Raw genomic sequence first — 22,654 nt, 5'->3', positions numbered from 1 at the left:
AGTGATGAAGATGATGAAGTTAAAAAAGAAGTAAACAACAAAAAAAGCCAATAAATCAATTATATGGAGAACTTTCCAGGATCAGACTTTAAGTTATACGTTATAAGTTTTACTTTTGCATCATAAATAAATCAGAATATTTCTTTGACAGTGTTGTAAAAACAGTACAGAATAAAAAGAATGAAACATTGTTATTTTGGAACAAAACAAAACAAACAAAAACAAAATGAAACATTTTAATAATTTAATAAGGAAATTTAGGAAAGTAAGTACAGTAAGTAAGTAATTTTTATTTGTATAGCGCTATTCCAGACAATCAAAACAATATTCAATAAAGTATATACTTTAAAGATCAAGATAAAACTGAGAACACAGTTTTATGACACAGGAGTTCCAGAAAATCAAGGAAAAGCCTGAACTTTGAATAAAAATGTTTCAATTAATCGTGTAAGATTGTTCTTGGTAAAATGAATTTTAAGTGTTGATTTTTTTTATTTATTTTATATATAAAGTGATATTTGAAACAATGAATTGACGCCAATCGAATGAATCGTTTTGATAATTTAAAATGTATTTTCTTTGAGATCTCAAATACCTTCCTAGTGCGACCTAGATGGCGCTGTTGCTCCACTAAACACAGAGGCAGCCACGGATGCGTGGAATAATGTGGATGAACATGAGTGTCAGGATGGATCTCTTGAACACGTGTAAATGTCACGTATGTCAGTGAGAGAAGACAAGTGGATCCTGTGAAATACTTGATAAGATTTAAAAATAATTATCTTTATTCCCTGAAGACTTGTCGACCGGTCTGTGGTCAAGGTGGCGCTGCGGCTGCAAATATTCCTATTTATGTGTCATTAATTCCCACACTGCTCCCAGTCATCGAATGAAAACATTTTTTATATAAATAACGCAAAACCCTCCAGTTTCCTGAGCCTCGACCGCAGGATTACTCTCCTTCCCCCGCGGGACGGGCGTGAGACAGGGCGTGTTTTTCAACCTGTGACGACTGAAGAGCTTCTTTCATGAGGCGCTTTTTAGTGTCAACTCTTGCTTTTCAGCTTTTCTACGTTTGTGGCAAATATCTCTGCGTGCAGACAACGAATGATCAAGATTATGCTTTTGAAGACTCAATAAGTCCGCAGAGTCAAAATGTCAATGGGCCTGCATCTCTGCCGTAGGGGGTCTCCATAGTTCTTTTGTCAAGACAGGGCTGGACAATTCAATTTCCTCAGGGGCCACAATCTATATTTTCATTGTTGTAAGGTAAGGTAAGGTAAAACTTTATTGATCCCTTTATTGAAACAAATAGTTTTTTTTCCAATAGCCACAGAAAATACAGCATTTTTTCATGAAAAAAAAATAAATAAAATAAATCGGCCAGTCGAGCCAAAAGAGAGGAATAAAAGAACCAAAAAATGTAATTTAAAACTCAACTTAACTTAAATCAGACACATTAAAACAAGGAAATAAAAAATACAAAAACTAAAATTCAAAACATGATATAAAATTTAAAAAATGTTCAACATTCAAATAAATATTCACCAAAAGAAAAGGAAAAACATGTTCAAAACAAATGAATAAAGGAAGTTATATTTGGAGTTAATACAATAATTATTATAAAAAGAAATTGTTGCCATCAGAAACATTTTCCACATATTCTGACCTTATGAGGACCACATAAATACAGACAAAGGGCCACACTTTTCCCAGGCCTGCTTCACGGCAATAAATGCAACCAGTGGAGCGTTGAGACAGCGCATACCTCCACCAAGGAGCCCTTTCTGATTATAAATGAATCTGAGAAGTTAAAACCTACATGGAGCGAAAGGCTGCGGACAAAGGCGTTTGATATCCCACGCATCGTTGTGCTTGTGTCAACAAAGGATTCATTACGATATCACAATATTGTGATACATGGCAATATGCTGCACAACACGCGTCAAACTTTAGGCCCCGGGGGCCAAATCTGTTGCCTGCGAGTCATTTTACGTGGCCCGACAGATTGTAAGTTCAAAATCAATTTAGATTAATGTTCATTTTTATGGTGACATTTAAAGATGGCAGTGCTTGGGATAAATAAATAAATTATAGTATTGATTCTACTGAGACATCCAATAAAAGATAAACGTATACAATTATTTGATGGAAGTGTTTGTTAAAGGGTAACAAACATTGAGATCATTCATAGATTGAGCCTCCAAGAATAGAAAAGACAATATAAGAATCATTTTGTTTGGCCCCCGACCTTGATTCCTTAAACAATAAGGACCCTTTTCCGATTACGTTTGATACCTGTGTACTATAGTTAACACAACAGGAAATATCAGGGTTACATATTGAAAAGAACCTGCTCGGCGCCATCTACTGTACTGTGAAACAAGTACAATTTACTTCCACCTCAGCTACTTATACAGTATATATAGGAATGAATAAATAAATGAACTTATTTATCATTTATCTTTCTTTTTCAAACAAAAAAAAGTTTAAATTATTTGTACATACAAAATAACAAAACCCAAATCAGACAAAAAAAGAAGAATAAAAAAAACGTAACAAAATCCTGTAGTTCGAAAAAGGAGTAGGAAATATATATATATATATATGGATTTATTTTTTTTCAAGAAGAAAAATAAGATGCGTCATCAAGTATTACAAAGAAAAATGAGATCTTATACAACTAAGTTCTAGTCTTCAGGGTTATAGTCTCTCCCCATGTGTTGGGACATTTCACCAGAAGCCATGAAGACAGACTAAGTAAGTAAGTTAGTAAGTAAGTCATTTTTATTTATATAGTGCTTTTCCAGACCAGGGTCACAAAGCGCTTAAACAATCAAAACAATATTCAATAAAGTATATACTTTGTAGCTCAAGATAAAACTGAGAACACAACAGGAGTTCCAGAAAATCAAGGAAAAGCCTGAACAAATAAAAAACGTCTTAAGATGTTTCTTACCACACACTCAAACAACTTAGATATATCCATTAACCACTGGGCTGTGGGAGGAAACCAGAGTCAGGAGGACAGAGAGGAACCATGTACTACAATTTTGTGATATTATATCCTTTGCTGACCCAGGTACTGTGACGCGTACCGTCGTATTCTCGTCAATACTCAGCCCTGGATTGAAATACTTTCACTCAAAGTACAATCGTCAGACACGAGCCGACACATGTGACTGAACAGTAGACATCAGTTCGGAGCTCCGATGACTGACAGTTCACTTTTTTCGCGGGGTTGCGTGTCAGGGAGGCTCACACCTCCACACTGGCTCATTGATACCGCGAGCGCGACATCCACCTCGAGGGGAAACAAGAAGAGGTGATCATTTGATACCCACGCTCAAGAAGCCCACCCAATAATAGTGAGCGCGGTGAGGGGCTATCTCGCCGACTGAGCAAACACTCCTGTGTTTCCTCAAGTGGTCGTAATGAAATCAGACATTTTGTCTGTTCCAGTTGTCTTGGACCGAGAGGTTAACTTTTCCGTGAGTCGACTTACAGATGCTTAAGAGACGAACCCGTCAAGATCGGTTTGATGCGTACGTTCCCGGTTCCTTCGGCCCAGATACATAACCTCGTTTATTCTCCGCCATGTTATCTCGGCGTCTCAGGGGAGGAACCGAGAGCTGGAGCTAATCATGTCTTCTCGGCAACATCTGTCTTTTATGAGCACATTTATTTATCTGGCTTGTGTTTGTTTTTCGGTATCCGAGACGTGAGGTTGAGTGTGAAGTTATGAAGCTACGCCGGACCGGTTTATCGGGATGTTCATTCGAGTGCGTATAACACTGAGCAGCAGCACAGATGTCACGGTCTAAAGTGGGTCAACGTTGTAATGAGCAGAACCACAGATGTAAATGAGCACAGTAAATAGTGATGTAGAGGATGTCAATTCATTCATTCAAGTTTTTACCGCTTAATCCCTTATGGGGGAGGCGGGGGGACACCCTGGACAGGACGCCACAAAGACATACAAAGACATAAAACCTTTCTCACACACACTGACCCCCAAGTTCCCAATCAACCTCTGTATGTTTCAGAGGAAGTGAACCAGAAACCTTCTTTCTGTGAGGCGACTAACCACTGCGCAACCATGCGCCCCTGTGGACGAAGTTGTAATAGCAGCAATTACTGTAGTTGTAATCATTTGGTTGAAATTCATTGCATTCTAGTTCTTAAACACTGTCATCCAGTAACTGTAAAACCAATAATACATTTAAAAAAAGCGAAAAATTCAGCAATTACATTTTGGGTTCATTCATCTCTATCATGGTTCATGTACTCTTTGAGGATTCTGACCCAACAGGAGCCTTTCTTTACACTTTCAATAAGGGCTTCATGTATATATGCATATGATATACATTTATAAGGTTCTATGACATATTATATGGCAGCCTATAACAAGATGAGTTATACAGTTAACATTATAAGTGGGGGAGTAAATTGAGTGATCCCTTGCATCGGTCTCAATGTCTCCTTTTTAGACATAACCCGGAAAGTTCCGGGCTTGCCAATCCCTTGATGCATCAACATTAACATAATACACATTATATAATGAAATCATTGGGGATATTTCTAACCTAAATGGTTACTAGTGAAGGAGTCAGATACAGCCTTGTTGGGTTAACCTTAGGCAAACAGTGAGTAGGTCAAAGTTGTCATTTTTCATTTCTCTGGAGATTTTAACATAAACATCGGAACTCTATAGAGCAGCTTATCTCCTTTTAAAATGTCATGAATGTATATTGCTATTCAACCCACGTTACCAACACCAATATAATGTACCCGCAAATATTTTACCTTAAACATCCTACAACCCCTCGCTGAAGTTCAGATGAGTTTATTTAGTAACTGGGCACTGAGAGAGTTACAGAATCTTCAGGCTGGTAAAAAAGTTTCAGTCCACAAGAGTATCGGTCTGTGGTGAGGTCAGTAATAACTGGGCTCACTCACTGGCTGTGCAATTTTGGGAAGGTAGCACCTTTTTTACAAGGTGCAGATGGGAATCGACGCTGGCACTGGTGAGCAAAACACGACAACAACCCTGGAAACATTTCAGGAGCTCACAGGACTGTGTTTTAGAAGAACTACTGTAGCCTTGACTCACTAAACTGACCGCGATGATTGACGTTTCTGTTCCAGCTTGATTGATCCACGAAAAATGTATATATATACAGTATTTTTGGCATATTTCAAAAGTTATTCCCAGAAAGGTGAATTCAAGCTGAGTTAAAGCTATCACATGTTTTTCCAACTGTGATTGATGGGACTGAAGATCAGTTCAGGTGAAAACTTGCTGGTGAAAGAGCTTATTTCGTATGACTTCATAGAAACACAATGGAATTAACAAAACCCATGATTCGACGATTGTGCTATGTAATGTCATATTGCATGTTATACATAAACAGGCAGCGATATCATCACTACACTTGGTTCAGGTCCAAGTTTTCAAAGCTCTAACGAATAAACCTTTGCTCTTAAACATGTTGTTAAATTATATGTTGTGTTGCGACAATTAAATGTTAAGCTTTTTTTAGTCAAGTTTTGGGCTTTTTGCTATTCCACAACAGAGCTAAGTAATATGTTTTTTAACTTGTATTTTGGTTTTATTTTGTTTTGTCAATTCCTGTTCTCTCCTTCAAATTTAGAGATTATTCCTGTTGCAGTTATTGTGTTTTGCCTCTTTGCAACTGTGCCTAGTCTATTCTTTCTTAGTGAGAGTTTGGACATCTATGTTTTATTTTCTGTTTTTGGGTTCCCATATTGGTTCGGTGGCGTTTTGTTTTGTGTCTGCTGGTTACTCTCACCTGAAATTGGGTTCCGCCTTGTATATATCGTGATACCACGTGCGCAAATTGCACTTTTTGAACAAGCTTAAATACTGCCACCAGAATGAAGATTTGCTCCTCGTACCTTTAGCAACATTCCCTGAAAACCTTCATTGAATTCATCCATTTCTTATTTTGCTAACAAACAAATAATGGCGGTGATTAAGTAACCTCCTTCGTCTGGGTAAATATTGAGGGGAACAGCTTCCAGTACTTTGAACGAGTTATGAAACTTTGAAAGTCTTATCAGTTGCAGTAGAGAAAATGATCTTAGGACAATGAGCTGAGCTAGAAGGTTTGATTTACCATCCCAATCTTGAGTTTGGTTAGAGTCCAAAAGCTGAGGCGCAAGGACAACAAATGTGTGGATTTAAGTGTGTCTTAAATAGATCTTAGACTCTATTGTACTCATCACTGTCTATTTTTACAAAACTCCATTTTAATTCAAATATTTACATTAGAAAATGTGCTTAAGCTCCGCTCACTGAAAACGTTTTTCTGGAGATTATATATTGTTGACAAAAATCACGCCCACTCTGTTGTGATTGGTCGAGCATCAAGGTTTGTCACTACATGTCATCAATAGAGAAAGTGTCCACCTCCAAGAGACTGGTTTTATAAACAAAGCAGGGCGTAAATACAGCTTGCTGGAGGAGGAGTGAAGCCATTATTAAGTCATAATGGACTCCGCTCTTGTAACCTCTTGTTCGCCGAGATTTGACGAAGTAACAACTTGAAAACATGGTCATAATGAGGGACTTACTGCATCTTCAACATTTGAAACAAGTGAATCAAGAGAGTTGGGTTTTCACATTAGTTGCCCTTCAAGAGTAAGTTATTAGCTAAACGATATTGGCAATTATTTGTTTGTGAATAATGAAATAACTAAGATGGAATCTCTGTAAGAGATTGTCCCTACGTTAAGAGCCTATCTAAGTATACCCAGTGTTAGACGGAGGACCAGACACACATTTTATGTTGCAATTACCTACTTAGTACTGGCTAAACTATCCTGAAATTACCTGTGAAACATCTTTTTGTTATAATTATAGTCATTCCAGCCACAGACACCGACGTCGAGAACCTCCCACTTCAGTCGTGAAGCCGAACAATAGGCCTCGGCAACATTCCTTGTTCGTACGTGTCGTCAATAAGCTGGACAGAGACGTGTCCGCACACAACCTTAAAAGCCATTAATCTCCGTAAACTGTGTGTGGTGAACGCTGTCCCAGCTTTAGTGCAGATCAATCATTGATCCACTATCGCTCTCGGACCAGGGCCAAACTGTATTCCTGTCATTTAGGAGGTGAACTAGACTACAAAGGGTTGGGATCGCCGTCACCCTCTGCCTGCGCTCGATAGCATCCGTATTTGAATTTGAACCGGACGTGTAGAGACTCATGCGGTGATGCAGGGAGGAGCGCCGATGAGTTGGGAGGTGGGTCGCTGTCAGGTTGAGCGGCACGCTGCCCCACGGTGCATTCCTTCGCTTCACGTGAAGCCAAAAGCACTTGATGAAAAGCGAGAGTGCAACCGCAACTGAACATTCCCAACAATAATATCCTCCATCTGTCATTCCGGCTCCTCATCACGGCTGGTCCGCTCGCCCTTTAAACCTCTGCCGGCCTCCCCTACGGTCGTTTCATGTGAGGGCAAGAGCCGCAGTCGGACCTCTGACCCGAGCCAACGACTCGACACCAGACGTGTCATTTTACGATCAGAAACACGTCCAACTCAGATCAAGCCGTAGTTCTGTATCTTAAAATGTAAGTTATCTAATTGAAAACTTCACGACAAGAATCAGGGAAATGACCGTAATGATGAACTCGAGTTGAACTTCAAGTCGTCTATTTTCATGGCCCGAGGTGTTGACAGACTGAACAATAACATCAGTGAAGAAAAATGTTTAGGTCATGGATTCCTTATCTGCATAGTCATAATTTGAAAAAGTTTGGTTAAAAGATCACAAACTTTCTCACAAAAGTAATTTGATTTCATGTTTTGACTTTGTTTGTCGTGTGACGTTCTCAAATATAAGATGAATAAAAGAGTTACTTTGTTTTAAATGTTCGTATCAGTGTTCATCAGGTTTTTGTTTAAGTCACTCTAAAGGTAATTATAGTCGCACATTTAAAAAAAGATGGTGTAAAAATGTATTGAGGTAGATTTGTTTCTTTATAATTATAATAAAAGAATATATTTTCAATCAAAAAAAGTTACTTTAATAAAAAGAAAAACACTGTTTTCACTTTGATTAATAAAGACTTGAATTCAGCACAAAAATCAACTTCAATCAAGAAAACTTTTTTTTTGTGAAAATACTTTTTTTGTTTGTTTTTTGAAGCAACCTTTTTGATCGAATTTTTTGTTTTGAATTATAAAGAAACAAATCTACCTCCATAAAAAAAAGGCAGATTTTAATCTTTGGCCCTGAGAACGACCCTGATATCTGGGTCAGGAACCTTGACCCTTCTGTCACATCCACTCTTTCACATTGACCTCTTATCACTCAAGACCTTGAGCTGAAGCTAATCGCACCCAAGAACCAATAAATAATGTTGTTTTGCTGATAGAACGAGTTAAAACTAACTCGATTTATCTTTCCGAAGAGATTGCCATAATAGTGCCGAGGGCTCAAAAAACAACTCAACTCTTCTGCATTGTTGAGGTCAAGACATTGAGACAAATGATATTACTGCAGCAAACACATGGTTTCCTCTCAAGATCACAACATGGACATCCTCACAGCAACATTATTTCTAGATTAAAGCCACCTGTAGTCAAAGTTAAATCCAGGGTTGGCGGAAGTCGGTATAAAATCCACACTCACCACGTGTTATTTGGAGCTATAGAATAAAAAATATATATATTAATTCTTCTGCTTATTAGTTCCAACTGACTCACAAAACAATATTAGTTAGTCCTCATCCAAGACCTATACTTTTTTCGTGATGTTTTCTAAGAAAAACAACTTGAAAAACTGATGATCGTAGTTAAATACAATCTTTAGAAAATGTTAATTGAGAAGATAGAGATGTGTACACATTGGTGATGTTCTGAGTACAGTCTGAATACATAAATATCTCTGTGGAGAGAGAGCTGATATATTATATATTTTCCTTGACATGTTATTTTAAAAGCATTACGTTTCCACATCTCCCGCATACGACCTCCATCCGATCTTCAAACTAGGTTTTTCTTGAGATTATATTCCCATTCTGACATTGTTGTCTAAAGCTGTACTCAATCAGTGGGACATTCTGAGACTAATCTGCTTCGTGATGAAGACCTGGACATGGAAACATGGATGATTTCTTCATTCAGACATCTTGTTAAATGTCAATTAGCTCGCCTCAGCTGTTGTATCAAGTAAACGTTATAATTCCATGTGGGCCGGTATTTTAAGTGGAAGTCCAGATCAGGCCAGGTGTCGAGCTCTAAAGTGACGGACTGTCTGGTATGTTGTCCAGGTGCTTGAAAGAATCGTTCCTTTTAAAAGGGGGACCCGGGTTTGAAAGGTTAAGTCTTTGCATATGAAGAAGAGTTACGTTGAGTAGCAGAAGGCTTGGATGTCCTCGGTAATGTTGTGGTCATGACACTTAAAATGAACTTTATAGAGGGCAGTACACAAAAAGATATACTCTAAATGGCAGTGGTTAATCAGCAGGAGGCTCAAATCTATACCAAACTGGTAAAGCAGCGTTCAAAAGTTTGTGTGGCCACCAGGTGTTATTTATCAAAATAAAGGAGCAATCTAGCCAGTTTTGCTTCTTCAGAAGTACTGTATGTATTTCAATTGTACTACAAAATACACAAAATGAGGAAAGTTTTATTATGAAGTAGGGATAGTAATATCAGAATAACGCCTCTCAAAACTGCCCAAAAAATCAATGCTTTTATGAAGACGTGCTTTAAACATATATTTTATAATATATAGCAAAACGGCAAAAAATATTTTTGAAATGGGACCTTCCTAGTTCCCTCGAAGTTCACAATAAACCTTTGTGTTGTCTCTGGATAAAGGTGAACTACCACTGGTAGAGGTTGTTCATCTTGACCCAGAGACAACACTAGGGATACCACAAACACATTTGTTTTCAGGGCTTCGGGTCACCTTGGCCCTGAGATAACACAAGGTTGAAGAATACATTGTGTGGTAGAAGAAGACACAGATATTTCTCATGGTATCACAACTTATCAAAATATAACTCTGTTATTATTTCTGTTTGTCACACTCCAATGATAAATATTACCTAAGAAATTGTCGCATTAAGTCAATAACAAATATTTTAAATATCTCCTTTGCCTGCTCAACATCTTGGTAACAGTTTGTGCAACTTTATACCACATTTAATACATATCAAATAAGTATGATTTTAATATTTCAAGCATCTTTCTGCAACTGTAAGACGCCACCTGAATGTCTTTGTGTTCTTTGATTTTCAAATGTATTTCTATATCATCCTTTGTCATTTACATGTTCGTCATATATATTCATATCGATCCCATTCCCCCTACGAAAGCAAAACTACGTACCTGACTTACCCTACCAACACTGTTCATTTTAGCGAGTATTTCAGATAACTGCCAGCGATTCCAGATCAAACAAACATATTCTTCTAGTCGATTTAAAACACCTCATCGAGGGCAAGACCTGACACTTGCAAGGGGGCACTGAAGGGGCCACAAACACCCGGCGGTCAGCACAGGGGCAGTTAGAAGGTTGTCTCGCTCCTTCTTAATTGGGCCCTAACAGGCGTGTGTCACGAGGTCATCAGGTGCCACGCCAGTGTCATCTTTGCAAATGAGTTTTTTAGCCGAGGGTAAGGGGATAACAGAGTGGCCCGGTGACCTCCTATCGCGGAGGGGTCGACACGCGAACCTGTAGGGCTGTTCAAAGATAGCTGAGAACATCTTTGTCGTAATTTTTTTTTAGACTTCATATGTTATGTGTAATGCTGATTTGAAAAAGCAAACTAAGACGCTGGTACATGACTTACAGAGAAGTGGTTGTGGTGAAGCAGAAATCAAAATTCTGACAGTTATAACGCTGGCGGAAATTAAGAGCGACGTTTCAACGAGAACCTGTGTTCCACTTCCAAGACCCTGTTGTCAAACTCATGTTTCCTTGTGTTAAATATGTCCGTCTCCCCCTGCTGAGGAGCTTGTTTTAAACTTAAATCCGAGCGGCTCATAAAGTACCTGCTTGAAAAAACATAACGGCGCAGTGAAAGTGCAAACCTCTGCCCAAGTAAATGTTTGTACGGGTCCATTTTATAGCCACAAATATGAGCAATGTGTCATTTCTTTGGCTCCCAGTGGAAAAATTGTCAAACAACTTTTGAGTATTTTCTTTTTTTTGTGGTCACCTTCACTTATTAACCTTTCATAAGCAATTCACATGTAAGCTGTTCATTTAGCCCTGAAGTGTCAGTTTAATCTTTTTGTTTTAGAAAAGGCAATGTACAGAAAGCAGTCGTGCTTTTGTATTTGGTTAACAACACCTTGGATGATCACACTGTTCTCCGAAGAAGGAGGTGTAAACATGCGAACAGGCTGATGTGTTTAACTAGTTTTCTGTCTTCACCTGCCCACCAGCTGCACGACTTTCTCATATAATCTCTCGGCGTCCGTCTGGATGATGATGTTTTCTCCCCCTCCTGGTCAATCGCACACAGAATTGAAAGACGGCCCATTTAGAATCAGACACTCTGTGGAACCTTCTAACAAGCAATCCAATGTGTCTGCGAGCGAGAGAGAGGTTGTGTGGAACCTATTTGAGCACCGTCTGTGTCGGTCTCTTGACCTGGTGTATGTCCCGGTGTGAAGAGAAGCTTTGTCAGCCTCAGACAGCTCGTAGCCTTTTTAACACACTCCTCCATAAAAGTAATCTGTGTCTGTGGATTTCCATTTGGAAAGAAAAACCTTTGCATGGCAGATTTTGTCCCGGAGCAAAGTGAGGAAATGATCATCTGAGGTCGTACAACAGCCTCAGTGTTGGAGCGTATAAGAAGATGGATCGGATGTACATGCATCAGAGGCTGATTCTGCGGTCATGATGCAGGTTTGTCAGAGGGAATAGACAGATCTCCTCATCCATCCATCCATCTATCCATTAAAATTGTGTTAGGGATGGTAAGGTTTATCCTAGCAGGGTCCTTTCTCTCCATCGAAAAGAGAAAATAAATCAAATTTGTGGGAACATTAACAGTTTAAGACCTTGGCTCGTGCAAATATTTGAGTGATGCCATCTTCTGTCTGTGATGTCAGCGTCTTTGTGATCTCCAGAAAACTTTATGGAGTGGTATGTCAAACATCAGGACAGGCTTAAACACATTAGTTGCTCTTAAAAGATATTTCTACATTTTTCAGAGCTCATTGAAGGAATTGGATACAAGATAGTTCTGGAGAGTGCCCTTCAGTAACAATAAAATTCAAGCGGTTTTAGGATTCTACAAAGGATTAAGTTCTTCATTCTTGGTTCTGGCTAAGCCTTCTAAAAAGACGATAGAGACCGACTTTAGTCATCAACATTTTGCTCAAGGGCTTTCTAATCCGACCCGGAGGGAGGACTCAACCTTCTGAACGCTGACCTTCTCTGCTCAGCAGTGCAGCCACTGACGGCCTCTATGGAGACTTGATTCCAGAAAATACACGGCCTTGTCAAAACAACACAAAAATGTGTCACGATTTACTATTACTACATTATTACAGTTAGCTTTGATTCAACACACATTTGCGATGGAATAAATCCTGATGGTCCTTTTTCTTTCCCATTTGTTCAATGATCCAAGAGAGGAACCTTGTGGTACTCCGGTCTGGTTAAGAAAAAAACGATGAGCCATAAAAAGGACACTTCAAGGAAACACTTCACACATTTTGATGCTGAACATAAATTCAGCTCTTGCTCTTCGCACCTGCCGAAGACAGCTTTTTCTTGACCTTTAACCTTTGTGGTCATGAGCACTGCATTCTCAGGAGCAACTGTCTTCGAGACGGACGAGAGGGTGAAGCTTTTCGCCTGTTGCTGTACTCACTTCAGCAGATGTGGCAGGATGTGATGCTTAAGTTAAATACTTGAAATTTCTCTAATTAAGAAAAAGGACAACGAGCCGCTTTGAGAGCGGATATGGAACCATCGGCTTTGCTGGAATCAGAGAACGTCTGCTCACGCAAATCGTTGCAAAGCTTGCGGTCTATTGGGAAGAAGGTGGGGGAGTTTACCATGACTGGGTCCTGTGTTTGCTGCTGGACGGGTGACAGTCGAGGTCAGAGGTTCACTTTCCCTGCCTCTCTCTCTCTCGCTCTCTCGGCCGTTTGCTTTCATAACGGATGGCGAGGAGAATTCGGAAGCGCCCAAAGCATCTGGGGCAGTTCCCTTCATATCACGGGGGACAGCAAAGTCACTTGGTGGTTGCCAGCGAATAGAAACAAGCCGCATACTGTTATACGGAGACATACATTGGACACAGGTCATGTTACCAGAGAGAGAGAGAGAGAGAGAGGGGGTCACTGTGAGGAGGCGAAGGGTGGAGTTGCTAATGTTGTGTGCAGGTTTAAGAATGAAATAATTGGAATCAATGGTGTGAATGTTTATGGCTTAGATCATCTTTCGGTGTCCTTCACTTCCTTTCTCACAGCTTTAGTTTACACTAGCATGACCACGATTTACGTTTCAACAGACTGAGCGCATGCATACTAGCTTTAGGTCATTCGGAAATGGAGGTAATTTGTGAAAGCTAGAAGACGTCTCTGGAGATAGGACCGTGAGTCATCGTAATAGACTTGTGTGGAACATACACAGGTTTGGACAATGTTAATTACTACCAGATTATACATCAGAGCAGAGCGCTTTCCTGAAAAGTCGTGACCCTTCGTGGAGATGAAAAATTGTGAAGGTCCGAAACTAAAACAGGATGTTAGATAATCATCATGTGTGTTACTGACGTCAATGCATAACATTTCATGATTTTTAAAGGGTGTTTTATGGTCTTTCACTTAGGTATCGTGTGCATCATGTTTGTCTGTCTTTGTTTGGCCGCCAAATAACTTGAAAATGAGTATAGTATTTAAAAAAAAGCAAAACATGGATGATTGGATTTTGATCATTGGTTGTATCAGTGACGTTCTTACCAATACTGGATTATGGCACATACTTGCCCACAATCATTGACCGGTCTATCATTGTGATCTGAGGTCCCTTACTGGCTGTAGCCGCCCAAAACACCAACGTGAACTGACATCGCATGAAAAAGGTTTCTCTGCCCCTGGTACTGATACTCTCCAGACTACACTAAAATTGCAAACTTTTATTTCACTGGCAGCTTTACGCTCCTACTTAAAAGACACAACGGAAATCCACTGAACAGTGCCTATGTTTTGAAATTGCTACTGTGACCACAACTCCTGCACTTCTCTAGAGCACCCTTGTATTTCAGTGTTTTTTTTGTTTTTGTTGCCTTATTTTAATTATTCCACCCTTGTGAAAGAGTGGTTAAATACATCTTAAATAAAACAAAATAAATGCTGTGTTCTGTAGTTCTTCCTATGCCTTAGGCCTAAGTGTGTTTCATAATTTACAAACTTATGACCGCTTTTTTAGTTCAAAAACTCAACTATTACCACTAGTAAGGACCAGAAAATATGTTTATCCTCCCCCTCATTGTTTGTAGAAGCTATCATGTAGACTTCACCCCTCCCTCCCCATTAATGAAACTAACAAGACATACCCCCGCTGGGTATCCTCCAAACTCGGTCTCCTTAGCTGTTAAGAAAAAGATAGGATTACGCCTGCGATCGTCGGGACGGTGAGCGCTGAGGTATTAAGAGTCTAAGCTGGATTTAAAATGAAAATACCGGTCGTCTGGCCTGCGAGGTGTCTGCTGAAAACCACAAAGAGCGGCACAACTAGAGGACGGCAGGACTACATGCCTCGACTCCGACGACTTGCGCCATGGAAATAATGCTAAGGAGTCAACCGCTGAAGGTGGTCAACATCCCATGGAGGAATAACAACCTCAGTACTCTGCATAGTGAGCCACCGCTCTCTGAACAGGGGGAAACTATAATCGGGGTCTACCTGCTGGTCCTAGGTAAGGACGCGAGATAGCTATTCATTTTCCATGTATCTTATCATGCTTACTGAGATGTTTTCACGAGTAGCCTTTGTAACGCCACTTGTGGTATTCTGGCTATATGTACATATAGGTTAAGTTTTAAATTCTGTTTGTCTGTGAATTATTATGTTTACACAACCCTCCAGGACGACTTTCCTTTTGTGCAACCGTTTAACACTTTGTTATGACCAGTGCCCTCAGTGTAACCTGTGTTTGTCTCCCTCCAGGATGGCTTTCCTGGTTTGGCAACAGCTTAGTGATGTTTGTCTTATACAGACAAAGGTCGTCACTCCAGCCGACCGATTTTCTCACTTTAAATCTGGCCATCTCCGATGCCAGCATCTCTGTGTTTGGCTACTCCAGAGGGATCCTGGAAATCTTTAACCTCTTTAAGGACGATGGGTTTTTGATAACCTGGATCTGGACCTGTCAGGTAACAACCCCCCCACCCCCTGTCTGCCATCCTTACCTTAATGTTATCCATAAAACCCTAAGAGATTGCAAAGCTTTCGCAATCGTGAATGTATCTATTTGTCTTTGGGGGGGATAATCCAGATTATTGTTGTACAATAAAGTGGAAGTTTGTTCCTCAGCGAGTGTGTGTATGAGAGGGATTAGAGTGGTAGCCATCTAGGTTGAAGGTTAAATCCATAATGAGATTAAAAACGCGAAGGCCTTTTAATGGGAAAACACTTCAAGTGGTATTGCACCTGTCAACACGTGAACAGGAAGCCAGTTGGGGTCAGGTTGCAGTGGGTTGTAAATCAGGAAGTACATTTCATTTCACTTTCGCAGAAGACATACTTGTCATACTTTCGGATGGAATTCATTGAGGGATTTTTGCTCAAGGCTAGCCGCGCCGCCATACCCCGGCAGACGGTGAATCATCTGAACGGTGCAAGACTGCAGGCCTGAATTTAATGCTTGATATGACTAAAGGAATAGAGTTTATCAGGGACTTTTGGCAGAGGAGCTCCTCCTATAAATTTTTGATTTATACTCCTGCCATTCGGTGCCCAGGTGCTTTCAAAGAAGCTACAAAGACAAGCATCAACACTGACATCTGATAAACCATTTGATTTAATGGATTTAAAACTCCAGCGCACATATTAAGATTTACATTGTATTAGCCGAAACAAATTCTCAATAAATTACAATTCACTAAATTCGTAACCAAAGCTCTGCCATTAAATGTATGACTTGAAGAAACAACACGCAGAATTGAAATATATAACCCCACCCTCTTGTTTTTCCCTCCTGAAGTATAAAATGAGTTACTCCAAACTTAACAGAGACAAAGGTAGAAAGGTGAGAAGCATTAGCGGATTACAGTGTGAAGCGTGACGGGGACATGAGCGGTTGTAAGATTAGTCAAGTCCTTACCACCACAGGTCACGTAAAGACTATAATGAAACAACAACTCTAACGTAAACGGTACATATTACGGCATATTATTATTACATCTTAAATAAATATCAGCTGTATCTTGATAAAACAACTGGAGAGAAAAAATACATTTTAAAGCTCAGCGCTGGATCGTATAAAATTACATTAAACTAAGACAAGAGTTTAATTACATAATTTTTAAATCTCTATCAACAAAGAAAATACAGTTGTAGCTCTGCATATTTCTTGATTCGCAAGGCATCCACTTACTGCCAAGGGAGGTCCCCAAGAATCTTGAAAGTGAGGAAGCTAGGGCCCTCAAACATTCCTCAACTTTTGAGTTTTGGAACAGCCCTCGCTTGTCAGGGTACAGAGATTTTAAGCTTGAGAAACAAGTTTGAAGAATCAGGAGATTGACCCTTGGTCCTCTACAACTGCTTGTGTTGGTCATAAAAACACTTCCATCAGGCCTTGAACTGATTTCCAGTCAGGAAGCAATGAAACGATCTATTCTAAAAAAAACTAAAAAAAACGTGATCCTTGATTGTAATTGGATTTAAATCACGCTCACGAGAGCAAAACAAGAAGACCTTGAGTGATCCATGTCAACTGGACGATCCAGGCAGATGGCGCGTACACTCCCAGATTAAAGGATAATCATTTCCTCACGATGAAGTAAAACGATATTCACTTTGTGAGGTTATTTGAGAAACTGGGTGAAATTCATTCTACTTTCATTTCCTGATGTGACTCTGGCACAGCATGATAGAAAAAAGGCCCAGAAGCAAATAATCTGGAACGTATTAGCGGCAGCCAGGACAGGGCCCTCGACCCGGTATCTCCACCTGATAAGTCTGATGCAAAGCAAACAACAGCGAAAGACAAAAGTCTGGAATCATTAGTAAGGTATTCACCAACATCCTGGGGCTGAGATAACAGTCGGTAATCTGCCCCTGTGTGTTCTCCTCTAGGTGGACGGTTTCTTCACCTTACTCTTCGGTCTTGCGAGCATTAACACGTTGACAGTCATCAGTGTCACAAGATATATCAAGGGATGTCACCCGAACAAAGGTGAGTCCAAGGAATCAAACAGTGGGAAACAATTCCTGAAAAAAAAATACCTCCTTTTCTGACATGCCAGATTTGATATACTGGCAGTTCCCAAAGGAGCCACATTGGAGATAAATACCGCTTGTCACCGGCAATTTAAAATACATTTTAACAACATGTGATTAAGTCAAATTGAGGCAGGACTCACAAGTTTCAGGTGTAAAAACATGTCAATTACAAAAGTGAGACACATAAATCTGGTGACAGTGGAGCTAGTCTGGTAATTGGGAGAAAAAGGAGAACCTCGTCATTTTCTTTTACAGTCGCACTGTAGGCTGAGATTTTACAGTTTCCTGAAGTCTGCCCGACAGTTTTCGCCTCCCAGTGGACACTTAAATGTTCAAAGTGTTTATTTTCTGAATATGTTATTACAACTTGAAAATCATTATAATGTCTAGGTGTGGTGTTTATGTAGGTGGTTTATTTCAAATTATAACAATATATGTATATGTAGGATGCCTTACTCTGTCGGACAACCTTTTAAAGAAAAAATATAAAACCATCCCAGGACTTTTCACAGCGTATTGTCCTTTATTCATATAAATAGTTTTTAATTGCTTATACGAGACTTTCCTCTCCAGGGTATACCGAGGCATCTCCAGGTCAAAGGAGATACAATTTCTCCTGGGTCAGTTGACACAGTCAAACACCTCAATAGGGGGGCGTTCAGGAGGCATCCTGACTTCATGTCGGGTATTTCTTGATTTAGAGGGGCCTCTACATTGAGCATCTCCTGGAAGGCCTCTAAGGAGTCCAGAAACTTGGCATGGAAAACAAATATAGCAAGTGTTTAATTCAAGAGGTTAGTCTTTTGTCTCTGCACTTTCTCAAGCACAAGAAACAAATACAAAATCCTCATGACCGACGACTTTGCACTGAACCATCCAAAGATACTCATTACCTCCCTTACTTGAGCAGAACCCCAAAATACTTTCCTCTGCAACTTCAATGGGAAATATACAATCAAAGGAAATGTGTACAAACAGACACATACTGAGTACAGTAGAGGTTAAAAATCATTTTAAGACAAGCTTAAATCTACACATTGGTTGCCTTTTAATGGTGCATAAGATTTTTAAGTAAAAAAAAAAGGTATTCAAATGAATGGTGCTTGAAGTAGTCAGAGAAGATTCTAAAGCTGACAGGAAAATAAAATAGCAAACCAAACCAACAGGAGCCCGGACAAGAGTCTCTTTTGTTTAAAAAAAACAAAAACAAATGCATGTGCATATTATTGTGGCCAAAGAACTTTCAGTTTTCAATCCCCTGTTTTGACATTGTGTGGAGAATAAGACAAAAACATTAGTATTGCACTGTTATCTTGATCATCTTCGCTAAATATCAATGATAAATAATTCGTTATTAACAAAAACTTCAGGGAATTCATGATATGACTGTCACAAACTAAAAATCCTACTTGAGTTGCAACTTGCCTTAAAAAAGACAGAATCAATTAAATTTTATTTGAAGTGTCTTAATATAACTTAGTTATCTCAAGACACTTTACAGTTTAACTTAGACTATATTGGAGTGTGACGTGGAGAAGGATCAGCCGGGATCATACACCTTGAGGCAGTTCTGGTTGGCAAAATAGCATATAGACTAAATACAGGTTATTGTTAACTAATAGATTACCATCAATATCTCTAAACAAGTCATTTCACACTGGCATCCAAGTGTAAACAGAGGTCCTTTCACCAAACATGTTGCAACATCTGTTTATTTCTATAAAAGGCCTCATTGTGTGAGAAATGTCATCACTTGACATTCGAGCTTGATTACAATTTTCCTCTCACTTTTTCTGCCCCGCGTATGCCAGAGTCTTAAAGGGTGACCTTTCTGAGTTGAAGCAGCCTTTGTTGAGCATCGAAATGTGTTGGCGATGCTGGATGATGTTTGTTTTTTAAATGTTTTCCAGGTCAGTGCATCAGCATGAACACCATCGCGATATCGCTCATCTGTATCTGGACCGGAGCTTTGTTTTGGTCGCTCGCTCCGGTGCTGGGCTGGGGCAGCTACACAGGTGTGTGTCAGACTCAAGTCAACTGGTGTCACTTTCTGAGGTTAACACGGAAGTTTGTGCGTCACAGATCGAGGATACGGAACCTGTGAGGTGGACTGGTCCAAAGCCAACTACTCCACCATCCACAAGTCGTACATCATCTCCATCCTCATCTTCTGCTTCTTCATCCCGGTCATGATCATGCTCTTCTCCTACGTGTCCATCATCAACACGGTCAAAAGCACCAACGCCATGTCGTCCGACGGCCTCATCACCTCCCGCCAGAGGAAGGTGGAGAAGGACGTGACACGGGTATGCGAGTCAAACATCTGCTCTGCGGAGCATCAACACTAATCTATTCACCGATTAGATAAGTAGCAGCAGCAGCAAGTTAGCCTGATTTTTTTGGGGTCAAGTTATTTCAATAGCATCTCTGCCACTGGTTTCTCTTCTATAAAGTGAGGAAATAGTTGCTCAACTAGTAACATTAGCTTGTATAGTTTGCGAGTTAATTCCAACATATATGAATGAGTTGCTCAGAGTATTATTACACTAAAGTAGTTGAATACTAGCTTACATAAACATGAATTATTTATTTATTGTGCTATTGTAGAGGACCAGTATTAAACACAATCATGGTACACTATGTGGCATATGGGACATCACAAACTTAATCACACATTTGTCAAACTGTCTGTAACAGGAAGTAATTACTTCCTTCATACACAGTTTTAATGTTATTGGAAGGCTCTTTGTTATCGTTGAACTCCATAATCTCTGTTCATTATCTTACCTGAGACCAGCAGTCACTAGCGTTTAAGCAACTGTGAGCTAGTCCAAGAACAAAGTGGGATCTGAAGGGCTACCGTCAGTTTGTTACACACTCAATATATATTTTTATGGATGATAAATGAAATTACTCTAATAAACCAATTCGTTTTTTCTATAATATTTACCAATGGGGCAATAAAACCTAATAAGATAATAATTGTAAGAACAATGTTTTTATGAACAGGCCTACTGGCTACTCCTTTGGTGTCTGCAGACACCACCTTGGTGACCCCTGACTCGGACAATGCCACCTTTATGGGTCACCATATCGACATGAAAAAATGATATATTTAGATTTTAAGACAAGCATTCGATGAGCCACATGGAATTAATCTGTTGGCTGGATTGGGTCCCTAAGAAATGAGTTTGACACATGAGGCAGCACGTCCTCCAGCTTTGAATTCCTTATTTGCCTCAGTCAGTGTTTGATAATGTCGGTAAAGATTAGAGCGCCAACACCCTAACTGTCAGAAGTTAGTACAACTACACATTACAACATAAATTGCAACAAAGAACTTAAAGAAAAGTAACAATTTGTCAATTGGTCAACAGTCATAGAGTGAGCTCTATGAGAAGTTATTTTTTACCCTTGTGTTATCTCAGGGTCAAGGTGACCGAAAGGCCTGAAAACAGACCCAGAGACAACAAAAGGGATACCACAAACACTTTTGTTATCGGGGCTTCGGGTCACCTTGACCCCGAGATAACACAAGGGTTAAGAATATATTATATATTATATTATAAAGTAGTTTTACAGTGAAACATCATGACAGTCTGAACCTGATCTAAGAAATATTCTGTCATCGTGTATATTCAGTAATTGTCCCACGTCAGTATCTTTAATTCGTTATTATGGCCGGGGGCTTTGAACTCCAAGTCAAACAAATTCCTCCCGGTTTATTCCACCCTTGACAATTGCTCCCTCGTGTTCCTCCCCAGATCTCCATTGTCATCTGCACGGCTTTCATCTTGGCCTGGTCACCATATGCTGTGGTGTCTATGTGGTCGGCCTGGGGCTTCCACGTGCCGAGCACGACCAGCATCATCACCCGCCTCTTCGCCAAGTCCGCCAGCTTCTACAACCCGCTCATCTACTTCGGCATGAGCTCCAAGTTCCGAAACGATGTGGCCGTTTTGCTGCCTTGCACCCGGGAGAGCCGGGACGTGATCCGCCTGCAGCAGTTCAAGAACATCAAGCCCAAGATGGAGCGGCCGGCCGCGGCGCTGCTAGGGCAGAAGCCCGAGGCCAAATACGCAGCCAAACCTGACAAGTGCAATCCTGATCATGACTCTGGGGTCAACAGCCCACCTGATACACCTCCTATGGACGTCCAAGAGGTCTACCACGTTGACGTTCCCATGCACATCGAGACATCGCAGTACTGGTGTGACCGGCTGTGAAGTCTTGCGATGCTGCTTGAATCCATACTTGAATCCTCCCGGGAGATTATTAGTATTTTATATTTGGTTTGGTCGTATTTTACTTTATAAAACCTGTATAATGTGTAAGAATATATAATGAATAAATTATTGTTCAAAACTGATTGAAGAATTCTGGGTCTTATTTGCATGTCAATAAGGGCAACACTTTTTCAAATCATATTGATTTATCTTACTAGGTTATTTTATGGTTTATAGTTCAATAAAGTGTGTGTCAAATACAATTAGACGATTCCCTGCCTGGAAATCCCGAGGGTTCTATGAAAGCTACAAAAGAGTCAAATCCCACATTGATCGTTTGTACTTTTATCTACATTTTTAAAGTTTGAATGGTGTTTCTACGTGAATGTCTGCCAGACCAGAAGATATTAAAAAAGTGCAGCAACTGTTTTTTTTAACCTTGTAACCATTTATTTCCTATGGGAAATCTATCCCAGTTTATCCCAAATGTATACTGGTAAGAAAAATAATAGCATTGCAAGTCCGATCTAGCCACACTTTTGGATGTACTTTTTGTTTGTATGCGCTCCACGTTGCAGGGCGTGAAAATTGGCAAAAACAGAAGGAGGATGAATAAACAATAACAATTCCATAGTGTGCTATAGAGGTTTCCATAGTGGGCTGTGCTCACCAGCACACTAATAACTCAATTTTCTTTCTTTTTTTTACACAATTTACATAACCATTAAGCAAATATTCACAGTGTTTGTTCATTTTTCCGTTGCAATTAAACTTCCAACCACTAGATGGCAGCAGTCAACACGTCCTCCGAGCTGAAGGAACAATGAATTCCATGACTAAGGATGAGAGGATACAGTCGACATCTGCGGCTTTTAAAGCTGATATTTAGTCATATTTTGGCTCAAAATATGGTTCAAAACAAATGAAAGCAGTTACGAATTTGTCAAGATGTATGGCGTCATGCTACACCAGAG

The 22,654-nt window shown here is 39.8% G+C and overlaps 1 protein-coding gene across 1 annotated transcript; it reads left to right on the top strand.

Moving 5' to 3' along the window:
- Positions 1-14,752: 14,752 nt before the first annotated feature.
- Positions 14,753-21,711, top strand: LOC148069337 (opsin-5-like). The gene is made up of 6 exons (XM_087802617.1): positions 14,753-14,926; positions 15,178-15,383; positions 17,308-17,407; positions 19,365-19,469; positions 19,537-19,760; positions 21,219-21,711. The coding sequence occupies exons 1-6, from the start codon at positions 14,788-14,790 to the stop codon at positions 21,678-21,680; spliced, it is 1,236 nt and encodes a 411-aa protein (XP_087658743.1). The 5' UTR covers positions 14,753-14,787; the 3' UTR covers positions 21,681-21,711.
- The last annotated feature ends 943 nt before the right edge of the window (positions 21,712-22,654 follow it).

Source organism: Callionymus lyra, chromosome 11, assembly GCF_982586985.1.
Source record: "Callionymus lyra chromosome 11, fCalLyr1.hap1.1, whole genome shotgun sequence".
NCBI lineage: Eukaryota > Metazoa > Chordata > Actinopteri > Syngnathiformes > Callionymidae > Callionymus > Callionymus lyra.
This window is presented reverse-complemented; position numbering and strand designations above follow the sequence as displayed.